The sequence below is a fragment of the Periophthalmus magnuspinnatus genome, chromosome 18 (assembly GCF_009829125.3).
Source record: "Periophthalmus magnuspinnatus isolate fPerMag1 chromosome 18, fPerMag1.2.pri, whole genome shotgun sequence".
Lineage (NCBI taxonomy): Eukaryota > Metazoa > Chordata > Actinopteri > Gobiiformes > Gobiidae > Periophthalmus > Periophthalmus magnuspinnatus.
Genome location: NC_047143.1, coordinates 11,697,036 through 11,710,309, shown reverse-complemented (window position 1 = coordinate 11,710,309; position 13,274 = coordinate 11,697,036). Strand labels below are relative to the sequence as shown.

The 13,274-nt window shown below is 40.4% G+C and overlaps 1 protein-coding gene across 1 annotated transcript in view; it reads right to left on the bottom strand.

The window, feature by feature from the left end:
- The window catches only part of dnah2 (dynein, axonemal, heavy chain 2), a 130,282-nt gene extending 117,236 nt beyond the window's left edge, over window positions 1–13,046 (bottom strand). The window contains exons 1-13 of the mRNA XM_055228976.1: window positions 12,929–13,046; window positions 9,759–9,984; window positions 7,346–7,456; window positions 5,547–5,785; window positions 4,692–4,883; window positions 3,951–4,156; window positions 3,753–3,882; window positions 3,480–3,662; window positions 2,807–3,021; window positions 752–898; window positions 526–682; window positions 334–443; window positions 68–197 (exon numbers count right to left, since the gene is read on the bottom strand). Coding sequence (XP_055084951.1) covers window positions 68–197; window positions 334–443; window positions 526–682; window positions 752–898; window positions 2,807–3,021; window positions 3,480–3,662; window positions 3,753–3,882; window positions 3,951–4,156; window positions 4,692–4,883; window positions 5,547–5,785; window positions 7,346–7,456; window positions 9,759–9,984; window positions 12,929–12,988 — 2,106 coding nt within the window. The 5' untranslated portion in view covers window positions 12,989–13,046. The remainder of the gene's footprint in view (window positions 1–67; window positions 198–333; window positions 444–525; window positions 683–751; window positions 899–2,806; window positions 3,022–3,479; window positions 3,663–3,752; window positions 3,883–3,950; window positions 4,157–4,691; window positions 4,884–5,546; window positions 5,786–7,345; window positions 7,457–9,758; window positions 9,985–12,928) is intronic.
- Window positions 13,047–13,274: the final 228 nt, after the last annotated feature.

Sequence of the window (13,274 nt, the reverse complement as noted above, 5' to 3'; positions counted from 1 at the left end):
GACATATAGACTGGAAATTACAGTATGCTTGACTCCAGATCAAAAAACATAGAATAAGGGAACGTACTGCAGGTCCATCTTGGGCAAATATCTCATAGATGTCAGTCATTATGTGGACTATTTGTTGGTGTGCTGATTGTAGAATTTGGAGCTGGCTCTTCTGGTGAGTACTCTGGTTATGCTCAAAGTCCAGGTTCCTGTAAAGAGTAGCACATATATTACAGCCCATAGTATAGAATTCTCAGTTCAGCTCTAGATTCTCATATTGCAAGAAAACATGAATACATTATGCACGTGAAATATATGTGACATAATTTTGCCATTTTGTATTACCTGTAAACTGTCTTCCCATCCAGTTGAACCAACAGTGCTTCACTGATCTCACAGCAGAGGTTGGAGATAGACCTGTTGGATAATTTATATCCCTCCACAATACTGTGCACCTGAGAGAAAAAAGATCTAGCTCTAACAAAAGGGAAGAGAAAAGAATAGTGTATACCACTCTTAGACAGAAGAGCCATGCACCTTGTCCACATGAACCATACATTCCCGCACAAACACATTAGATGCTCCCTTGGACAGCCACGTGTGTTTGGACAGGCCTGGCTGAAACTTTCGATCAAGGAAATCTATCCGATCACGAAACAGCTCACGCTCAATGGGGGAAAGCATTCCGATAATGCTATAAGACAAAAAAAAGGTTGGATAGCTTAGTAGTATCAAAATATACTTGATACTGTGGTGTACTTACCTGTTGTAGCATCGAATAAGAAGCAGTACTCTTTCCTTCAGGCTCCTATAGTCCGCTTTGTCACGGTAAATGTCCGACACACTCTGAGGGATCTCAAACTTCAGACGTTCCCAGTAATGAACCTCTGAGAGCAGCATCCACAAGCTCCTGATGAGATAAGATATATGTTTAAAAAAAACACAAATGCAAATTAGTAAAACATATGTGAAAACCATTCAGTAAACTATTAAAGTGCATTCGCCAGGTTTTTATGCTTTTCTAATTATGACTTGATTTGGGGGGATAGTTACTGTGGCAAATGTGTATCATACTTTCACATCAGTTAAGTGGCAGTTTGTGGAAAAAAGTTGAGAAGAAAAGTACAAAAAACAGGAAGTAGTGGATAATTCTAAAACAAAATAAACAATAGGGTTGTTCCGATACCCATTCTAGTATCGGCAAAAGCTCTGATACTGGATATTTTTCATGTATTCATAGAGAGTACTCAGAGCAAATCACCGATTCAGTACCACTCAGTATTTTCCAGAATGAGGGCCCATAGATGCGATCACTGGACACTGAATTTATTAAAACCCGACAACAGTGCTTTGTTTACTCAGCATACTTTGCCACCCTATGACACCCGTGGATCATTAGGTTATATTTTGGACATTTAAATCCCAATGTTGATCTAAAATGGAAACACGTTCACTAAACGTCATCACAACAAAAAGCTGTGAAGTTGTTGGCACCCCGATTAACAGCTTGAGATTGTGGTGTTTGGCCAAACTAAACCATTGCTTGGGCATGACAGTGTGATTGGTCCTCTGTCCTCCTATTTTTACCCTGCAGTGAAGAATTTTGGGAAGATTGTGGATTCTATGTTCAAACTGGACAAGCACATTAGCTCTGTCATAAAGTCCAGCTTCTTTCAGTTGAGGCTCCTTGCTAAAGTAAAGCCTTACCTTCCACAGATGGATTTTTAAAAAGTAATCAATGCATTATTATTATTATTACAGATTATTGTAATTCTTTGTATGTGGGGCTGGACCAGGGCTCCCTGCAGTGCTTACAGAATCTCCAGATTGCTGCACCTCATCTGCTGACAAAAAAACGAGACGAGTGCACATCACACCTGCACCTGCACTGGCTCCCCACTGGGTGCAATTCAAAACGTTATTGATTGTGTTTAAATGTCTGCACTCTATGGGTCCACTTTTTTCATGGGGTTACTAGAGCCCTGTACTCTACCCAGAGCCCTGACATCAGCTGACCAGCTCCTGCTGGCTATGCCCAAAGCCAGGTTCAAGACCAGAGGTGACAGAGGCTTTTCTGTGGCAGTGCCCAGACTATGGAACAGCCTCCCTCTGCCTGGCAGATCCTCTGAGGCTTTAACACAGTTTAAGACTGAACTAAAAACCCACCTCTTCTCCCAGACTCTTAATTCTAACTAGACAGGATATCTTGGTGTCATATTGTTTTATTGTTCTTTGTCCACATGTCGTATTTTCTGTATATTTGTTTTTTAGTATGATTAAGAACATAAAATTGGAGAAGGAAGTAAGTACAGAGGAGTGGGGGTATGCCAGTGGCAGAGAAAACGGGGGTTGATTGGTAAAATGGCGTCTTGAAAAATAAGAGATTAAAGATTGCTCAGTTGCTCAAATGTGCAAGAATCACTCCAAATACAACTTTGGGTGGCTAAATGAGAATGTGAAACAACTATAACATTATTAAAGCTCTGAAAAGTCGATTTTGCTTGATAGGTGCGCTTTAACATTATGCTTGCTAAGTGACAGAACTAGAATTACCTCTGTGCATGTCTTATGTGCTGTCTATGTCTAATCAGGAAGTCAAATTATAAATGTTAGCAAAATTTGAAAAAAAATAAAAATTAACAAAACTTTTTAGTAAAATCTTGCCTTGTTTAGTAAAATCTACTCTAACCTGCCATATGCACTTTAACCATGAAAACTATTCCTCCCCCTCCCTACCACCTATCTTGCTGTCTACTTGCCAAACTTAAGTTAATCCATTCCACCTTCCTCATTAGTCTGTGTGAGTCTCTGCACGTACGTATCAAAGTTGAGCTCCAAGCACCCACTGTGGTCTTTGGAGCGTGCCATCAGAGTCTGCTCGAGTTTGGTGAAGGACTGTCCATCCAGGCCCTGAGTCCAGTCACTGAAGCTCCTGCGCATCATCTCATCCAGCACCTGCACCATTTGGCTGTACATGACCAGCACATGCTTCCGGCTGTACGACCCTGGCATGAAGTAGGCTTTCTGAAGCACCTGGATTCAACACAGGAAAGTGTGGAGATAACAATAGTTTAGAATGAGGAATTCATGCCTTTACTAAGTTCTATTTAAAACTTCTTAAGGAATCCTAAAAGTACTTTTTACTGCTACTTCAATAATGCTATTTAGAAGTAGAAAATCTCTTACTTTCTTATATTTATGTTGACAAAGAGAAATTTTCTATTGTAGCATATCACTGCCCTAGGGTGGCATTCATTTTGCTGTTTTAAATAGAAAAATAAACAACTTTCAATACAACTTGAGTAATATTGAAATATACAATATTCTTACTTGAGTACAAATCTTTGTTAATGATAATCTGAATTAAACTTCTATTGTTAAAATAGGTATTTGCACAAATGCTGAGTAGCATGGAATGACAGGGTTTCTAAAACTTTCATTGGCAAATTGTGACCTTCTTTAGAAAGCGTTAAATAAAAGTACTTGCTCACCTCCATAGGCCTCATCAGCCTCTGTTTGAGCGATCTGAGCCAGTAAACTTGGCATATGACTTGAGGCATGTGGTGATGGGAGCTCCTCATACCCTGGTTTAGCTCCTTGTTCACCATCTTTAACTCTTTACTGAAAATGTTGTACACTTGTTCATATTTCTCCTCTGTAGTGCGTTTGATGGCCTGACAGGGGCATAGACAGTGGCAAATAAAATCCTCGTAATCACTTGTATAACATTTACTGTTGAAGAAAACATGTAAAAGCTTTGATACCTCTCGACTTGATATTGGCCTAAAGATGTCAAGCATCCTCACCCCCCCCTCTACAGTGTTGACTGTTTTAAAGACAGAACTGATGAGATTCTGTGCCGTCACTTCTAGGTCCTTGATCATTGCTCCAAACCTGAGAACAAACAAAGACAATATGGAGCTTATGTCCTCCTCACTTTGGCATGTTCAAATGGGCATTACCTGGTGAACTCCACTCTCCATGAAGCATCCTTCACATCCAGGATGCCTTTGCCCACAGAGTGCAGGTTTTGCAGCCCCTGGTGGAACTTCCCCTCTAAATCCAGAAGAGAACGAGTGAACTCTGGACCTTGACAGCCACCAAAGCAGGGCAGGGGCCTCTGCTCACCATCCTCCCATCGGGCAAACTGGTGCTGGCAGTCACACACCTGGTCACAGCACACAGATCATTTTACATGATTTAAAACACTATATTCTGTATTCAATGGCTATATGAATTGACTGACAGGTTTACCTCATCTAACTCTTTAAACCTTTGAACAAAAGTGTCCACAAGGACAAAAATGCTGGCAGAGTCCAAGACCCATGGTTTTGGAGAATATCTGCACAAGAGAGAGATGACTGATGATAACATGAATATGATCTGTCTGCAGAGCCTATGTGAGTTTACACGTTTCTTACTTCTGGTGAATCTGAGAGGTTTGCAGATAAATGTCCTTCCAGGATGTACAACACTGGATGCACTCTGTGAGGGTCTTCTTGCTGGAGACCACAAAACCCTTAAAGATTTGGTCCAGGGAGAGGCTTTTGAAGCAGATGCGGATGACTTCATTACTCATCTAGCACACAAAGGAAAACATGATAACGGTAAGATAAGATAAGATAAGATAAGATATGCCTTTATTAAGGCATATAACGGTGAAGATGTATGTAGCTGAACTGGTAGAAGAGCAGATGGAGCACCTTGTGGAAGAGGCCAGTGATGCGCTCGCTGGTGTTGTAGTACTGTGAGTTGTTCCAGATGACACGGATGAGGTGTATAATGTGCTGCAGCTTTGGAAGCACCTGACTGGGTCTAAGAGTGGCTAGCTCCTCACAGGGCTCCTTCAGTATGGACAGGAAGGACAGGTTGGACTGGGCCTGCACAGAGCAGTTCTGCACACATACACACAGAGAGTACTATAGGAGGCAGGACAAAGCAGAGCATGTTCAAGTTCAGCTTCAGGTGACTTCATTTTTACCCATAGGAAGGTGTGTGGTTATAGTGATTGTGGTTGGCTGCGCTTGTAGCGACTGGCTGGCATAGTGAGCAGTTTTTAAACGTTTTGAATTTTTATATTAAATATTTTATTTAACATTTTGAAATTTTGACCAACTAAGAAATGAAGCATGCGCAGTTCAATGGACAGACATAAAGGACTATTGGATCAAAACTGAAACAGCAGACATAGTGAGAGAAAGGCTTAGAAGAGGCTTTTCTGTTGTGTCTCAAGAGTTCACCTGGCTCCCCCGGGAAGCTGCTGTGATGCTACAGGACACAGAGGAGGGACTCTTTTGTCCTGAGGGCTGTTACTCTCCTGAAACTTCTCTGACACAGGATTTGATGACCTGACAAGCTGCACTGAGACTTTTATTTGAGCTTTGCTATTATTATTGTATTTTACTGCTCAATGTGCTTAAATTGCCCCTTGGGGACAAATAAAGTGATATTGATTGATTGTTTTGCACCAATTTCCAAGTTTGGCATCAGTACACATTTAAGATAATGACATGACAGAAACATAATCAGACATTCAGACATTCACATGTGGCCTGTACCTGGATTTCATGGACCAGTTTGGAAAAGCGCTGAGCGTACAGAGACTTGGACAGCTGCAGGATGCTCTGGATTTGTTTGACCCCAGGTTTCTGAAGCTGCTGGCTGATGTCCAATAACTTAGCAGCGCGGCTTCTCCACAGGTTGATCTCCTGCAGGGGGCCGCATGAGTCACTCATTTTGGTGATTTCTTGCTCATTTAGTATTTTCTTGATCTGATCTGTCCAGTGGATCATGATAGCTAGAATAAAAGAAAGATAACATGAATACAATTCAGTGGTGGTCAGTCAGGTCCATCGAGGCCTTCTCTGCTGGGCTAAACATGCTCAGAAAAGTGAATTTATTTTACTTTTTTTTTCATAAATATGTAAACAACAATGTTCTCTATTCTCTGTTCTCTTTATGTCATATTATATTCACTTCGAGTGACTTCCAAAGTTGTTTATTGGGGTAGAGTTTGTATCCAATTATATTTCAGCTAGCTTGTGTTGTCAGGCAAATTTCATTTTCCTGGGATCTTCAGAATAAACAGAGCAGGCCCCATCCACTGTAAGTAGACACAGACACAGTCAGTTTCAATAGCCAATCAGATCTTGATTGATCTTGATCTTGATACCAGGGCTAGTTAGAAGGCTGAACGCTGAACTGGACATGTATGTGTCCTGTGATTGGATATGCACAGTGTGAAAGGCGGCAGTTTGTAGAATGCCGCATTAAACCTGGAGATCCAACAGCTATTGCTGTATTTTTAACCCATAATGGCCAAAAGAGAATAGACTGTTCCGGTTGCAGATATACTTTCCACGCCATTTTCAAGATGGGTCTTTCACGAAAAGCTGGATATTATGAGAAGAGGTCGGCCAACCTTTATGCTAGCTAACTTGTCCCACCAGTGAAAAGGGTTTGTCCGTCATTTCCAGTAGAGCAAGTTTGAATGCTATCCGTGGCTCACAGCTGCTGAGAAACACTGCAAATCGTACTGTCGTTGGACGGCTGGGCACTTACAAGGTACGGTGCGTTTAAAGATGTTTTTAGACCCTTGAGTGGACCTGCACGTTGATAATAATGTGGCACATTGAAGTCACCTCAGTTAAAACTGCACTAAAGTTCATTCAATCTCAGCTGTGCCACATTTTCAGTTATTTGCTGTTGTATAGCCTATTGTCAAAAAATGCAATGTTTCTTATATGAAACGGTGACATTGCACAGTTTATTGGACAGACTTGTTTAAGTTCACATAGTGTAATTTTGGTCGCATTTTCATTTTTTATTTTTGACAGTATCTGTGAACCTATTTTCCTACACTTACTTGTGAATACAATGCATGCTTATTGGTTTTGAATGCTCCTGAAAGTGTTGCTTGATTAGCTTATATTGAAGTGATGTTGTAATGTGTAAGTGGGACGTCACTGAAGGCCCAAGGGCCCAAGGGCAGGCCACCGATACAATTAAACAAACAATAAAACAGTATGTGTGATATGCACTAAGGACACACTTTTTCCATTTTGTTTTTTCTTTATTTTGATGGCTATTCACATTGTAGATGCTTCTGAAACCACAAAAACTACAAACTATAAAATATTTGATGTCTATAAGTATGAGTAGTGATTTCTATAAGTATCTAAAATGTAGAAAGTCGTAAACATAAAAAAGAACACTGAATGAGAAGGCTAAAATAATCTTTTGACTGTTAGTGTTCATGTTGTATTACATTAGATACAGTACACATAGGTCTGGATCATAGGTCTGCACTATGTCCTTAGTAAAGGTGAAAAAAACAAAATAAGGGCAGTTTGCTTACTTTCCATTCTCTGCACAAGCTTCTTGTCTTTGCCTGCCTCCTCAGGACTGCACTGGAGGCCCTCCAGTGGGATGTACAGCACTGTACTGTCCACATCTTTGTACACTTCATCTGCACATGCACAAAGGTCAAATACAAATCCATAAACACCATAACACACATATATATTGTGTCACATAATTCAAACCCTTAATGATTGCTGTCCTCTTCAGTTTATATTGTAAATGAAATAACTTGTCATGATCCGCACCTTCCGCTCCACGTTTTACCTCCTGTTCTGCTCCTTCCCTCCCTCACCTGCCGGAGCTGGGCTGAGCTCCTGGCTCCTCCTGCGCGCACCTGCAGCTCATCAGCGCAATTACCTCCACCTGCTGCAGAGCATAAGAGGAGCTGGGGCCAGAGGCCGTGTCCCAATTCGCCAAATGCACCTTTTGAAGGGTCCCTTCGAAGTACTCTTCAAAGTGTAGTTTGAAGGTTCCGGTCGAGAATCTGCCCTCCTCAGTGTAGCCGCCATCTTGCTGAAGTGGGACAGGCCTACACCACGGACCGCACTTCCACCGCTGTCTTTGAGCGTACGATACGTACAATACGTACGTTATTTTTAATGATTTATTATTTAATAGAAGAAAAGTCAAGATGTCGTCGTCACAGCCGTTTCTTTCTGTTTAGATTGAATATCAATAGGCAAATATAACGTTTGAGGTGATTTTTTTACTCAATTGTAGCTACTTCATAACTTAAACAAAATATACCTTGTGAAAACGTAATAACAGAGACAGAGGTAACAATATAATTTTTACATTCATAGACTATAAACCAGAGAACACTGATTAGTTGTACATATAGTGGGATATTGCAGTTTAATGGTTCGGTATTTTGGCCAGTGGCTACACCACTTTAATAACAGTAGAGGGCACTGTTTCCCTTCTATGCCGTGCCAGTTCTTTCCATCTGATTATTATAAGGTATTTTCTAGCAGTGCAGCGCTACATCAAGCTAGTGGCTTGATTTACTAACACGAAGGTAAATGACACGTGCCCACGAGGGGGTGCAGACCTATGGAATGTACGGAACTCATGAAGATTTTGTGCACGTCTCAGGACTCTCTTCTGTCCTTTCCTCAGAGTCTGTTGCTTCATTGTTCACATTACCTGTGTGGAACTCATTAAACCTTCTGACTTTACGTTTCAGTCTCTTGGTCTTTGACGCTTACAATAGAAACGAACATTCTTACATTATTCTTATTGCAGTAATATTTTCTAATGATAATAATGTCTTCTTATTGTCTAGCAATAACTCCACATTCCTTTATTCCATGTAACTCCCCTCCTTTTTAATCATCAAACACACGGCCTGTACTTATCTTTATTCAGATTTAAAAGTTTCATGTCACACTGTTGTAGATGAGGTAAACCAGTACGAACATTTGAAAGTGTATTGCGCAGTGGACTCCATTTTCTTCTCTTTTTTGCGCAGCCGCGGTGCATGATGGGATATAGAAGTGCGTGAAGTGTGCACGGATGCACGCTTCGGTTACGTCTGATCTCCATGGAAACGGTGCAAAGGGAAGGGCAGGTTTTCGGCCGCATTCAGTAGGGTGGGTTGAAATGGGACAGCCCTTGTCGCACCGGAAATTACGTAACTGCCCTTCGAACCGCCCTTCCAATGGTGATTCTAAGGCCAGGTGGGCGAATTGGGACACGGCCAGACACTCGGCGCGAGACGAGACGTCTGCGGTCCTCACCCTGTCCTTCCTGTTGTTGTCTGCGGGATCCTGCGTGTGTCTTCGCCTCCTGTCCTGTCTTGGTCTCCGGCTTGTTTCCCGTCACCTGCCCTGGCTCCCGCTTGCTGGATTACTCCTGCCTTGTCCTGTCGGGCTCCGGCCCTGGATGTCTCCTGCCCGCTCTGCCCTACGCCCGTCTGGTCTGCCTCCCGCTCCCTGTCCCCGTGTGTGATAAGTGTACTGTCTGATCTGTCTTCTGCACCTTTTGTAAATAAACACCGTAAATCTGCCCCGAGTCTGCACTCTTTGGTCCGCTACACCCACCGTTACGACATAACTAGAATATATCAACATCTTACAGACAGCGCTTTTCACAGTTGCTAAAAACAGATTGTGACATCACATCGCAAAGCACTATGGGATAAATCAAAACCAGTATGCCCTCCTCTATCAAAAAACCACCTCATTTCCAGTTGTAACATTCTGTAATATTAATATACACAATACACATTCGGGTGTTTAAATGTAGAATGCGTGCCATGTGCCGATTTGTTTCTCTAAGGTTGTGACATCATCGGTAACGTGGCTGCAACTAATAAGTGTTTTCTTATTGATTCATCTAATCATTATTTTTTTCGATCAATCAACTAATTGTACAGTCCGCACTATGGCAAGTGCCATGACACAAACCTGTGAGATCGGCGAGTAGGCAGTGCAAGTTGTTGATGTAGTGATCCTTCATGTTCTTCTCCCAGTTAGAGGTTACGGAAATGAGAGGTGCATGTGAACCCACCATGTGCTGCAGCAGTGCCTTCTTGGGCCCGCTGTGCATCGTGCCAAACTGCACCACACAGTCAAACGTCTCTGGGGTGATGAGGGCTCCTGGGACTCGGATAAAGTAGGCCAGATCAGCATTCTGAACATGCAAGGGATAAAAACACCTTATTACTGTAACTAGAACTGTTAACATGACAACAACAGCAATAAGTTTCTCAAATTTGATGTAGAGCCGCACAATATATTGAGAAAATATTGATATTGCAATACTGGCTGACGCAATAATCAAAATGAATGTATTGCAACAATACAAAATACTCCATTTTACAGAAGTGTGTTTTTTTTTTTTTTTCCGAAAGCAAAATTAAGTCCTACATTAGGCCCAGTTTGACTAGTAAATGTATGTGATTTTTGTTATGTTTTAATTGAACTGAAGTTATTGTGTTACTTGTTGTATTTAAGATAGCACAATGATATCGTTATCGCAATAGCAAACATAGTTATCAAATATTGCATGTTTTTTTCTCATATTGTACAGCCCAAATTTAATGTCACAATTTTAGGATATATGCAGGTACTATATATTTATAGGTGGAATATATATATATATATATATATATATATATATATATATATATATATATATATATATATATATATACACATATATATATATATAGGAAAATGACTATTCAAGCAAGAATATCTTATAGAGTAATTGTCATAGCATGCTATACTTTATAATTTAAAGTTAATGTACATTGGGGCAAAAAAGTATTTAGTCAGCCACCAATTGTGCAAGTTCTCCCATTTAAAAAAAAAGGGGGGGGGGGGGGGGATCTAGGAAATCAGGTAAAATAAGTATTTGATCACCTACAAAAAAGCAAGATTTGTGACTCTCACAGACCTGTAAATTCTTCTTCTGTCCTCCACTCATTACCTGTATTAATGGCACCTGTTTGAACTTGTTATCAGTATAAAAGACACCTGTCCACAACCTCAAACAGTCAGACTTCAAACTCTATTATGGCCAAGACCAAAGACCTGTCAAAGGACACCAGAAACAAAATTGTAGGCCTTCACCAGGCTGGGAAGACTGAATCAATAGTTAAGCAGCTTGGTGTGAAGAAATCAACTGTGGGAGCAATTATTAGAAAATGGAAGACATGATAAGACATAATAATCTCCCCCTATCTGGGGCTCCATGCAAGATCTCACCCTGTGGGGTCAAAATGATCACAAGAACGATGAGCAAAAATCCAAGAACCACAAGGGGGGACCTAGTGAATGACCTGCAGAGAGCTGGGATCAAAGTAACAAAGGCTACCATCAGTAACACACTACGCTGCCAGACGTGTCTCCCTGCTTAAGCCAGTACATGTTCAGGCCCATCTGAAGTTTGCTAGAGAGCATTTGGATGATCCAGAAGAGGATTGGGAGAATGTCATATGGTCAGATGAAACCAAAATAGTACTTTTTGGTAAAGACTCAACTTGTCGTGTGTGGAGGAGAAAAAAATGCTGAGTCGCATCCAGAGAACACCATACCTACCTTGAAGCATGGGGATGGAAACCTCATGCTTTGGGGCTATTTTTCTGCAAAGGGACCAGGACGACTGATCCTTGTAAAGGAAAGAATGAGAGAAAGCCTCTTTCCATCAGCATGGGCATTGAAGGTGAAACGTGGCTGGGTCTTTCAGCATGACAATGATCCCAAACTCACCGCCCAGACAATGAAGGAGTGGCCTAGCCAGTCTCCAGATCTCTATCCCTTAGAAAATCTTTGGAGGGAGTTGAAAGTCCATGTTGCCCAGTGACAGCTCCAAAACATCACTGCTCTAGAGGAGATCTACATGGAAGAATTGGCCAAACTACCAGCAACAGTGTGTGAAAACCTTGTGGAGACTTACAGAAAACATTTGATCTCTGTCATTGCCAACAAAGGATATATAACATAGTGTTGGGATGAACTTTTGTTATAGACCAAATACTTATTTCCCATCATAATTTGCAAATAAAGTCTTTTAAAAGACTTAAAAAGTCTTTAAAAATCAGACAATGTGATAGTTCTGTTTTTTTTTTTTTTTTTTTTTTTTTTTCTGATTTTGTCTCTCATAGTTGAAATGTACCTATAATGAAAATTACAGGCCTCTCTCATCTTTTTAAATGGGAGAACTTGCACAACTGGTGGCTATCTAAATACTTTTTTTTGCCTCACTGTAACTTGAAAGACAAAATATTAAATAGTGCACAAAATCTAGTATTTTCAAAGGACAGACACAAAAATAAAACAAATTAAAACACAAATGTTAAAATAATTTTATATTGTCAACGTAAAGCTTTTGTCACTTGTAGAGTTACTCACAGCACGAGAATTAACCAAAACTTACAGTTCAGTTATGTCAATAAAAATATTACTCAAACAGAAATAAAAGCATCATGCTAGAAAAGTACTCTGAAATGTAAACAGTACAAAAAAATAAAATAAATAAATGTGAGAATTAAGCATAAAATCGCAGTCAATTAAGAATATTTTTCAATTAGCCTAAAGAGGGGGTATTTATATTTAGATCACGTTACCTTTTATTGTTTTGAGTTCTGAGCCTCCCCACCCTTCGCTCGTTAAGTCACTCACCCTTCAGACTGCTATTATAACATTATCAGCGTGCATTCCGCCAATGAAGCTATTGCACATCACATCAGGTTTGTCAAGTTGCTGTGTGCAATTTTATATCATGCTTTTGTATATTTATGGAGAATTGTCATTTGGGAGCATGAGCTTGTGGGCTGAGCATTGCACAGAATCTTACAGTTAACTGTAAAGGAACGTTCAAATAGAGATCTCAAAAATACTCAAACGTGGATGGCACCTAAAACCTTTTCAGGGATGTTTTGGATGAGGAAACATTATAATATAGAAATTATTATTTTGCAAAACACTCCCTCTTTAAAGGTGCAACATATCACATAATTTTTAGCAATTGAAAAATGTTCTGTTTGTGTCTGATTTCGAAGTGAAATCCTACCTTGCTGTTGTGCTAAATAGTGAGTATGCTTTAATGCAGTTTTAGACTTTTATTGTACCTGTGATGGCACGGACAATTTCACTTTTAGATCCTTATTAGAATCCAAGTACACCACCATAGTTCTGATAGAGGTGTCATGAATGTAGGTGTCCAGTGCAGTCAGCTTGTCCTCTGTCCACAGCTCCTCATGTACGCCACAGTTAGCCAGGCAATCGATGAACAACTGGGAGACAAAAGAATACTTAAAAAAAAAAGCAATAAAACAATTATGCTTACGGCTGCGTTTTTGAAGTACCATCATTTCCTCCGCAAACAACAAAATCTCCTCTCTTATTCTGTATTAAAACCCTGTAGTTTAAATCTGTACAAACATGTTCTGAAATATGATTCTTCTATTAGTTTAT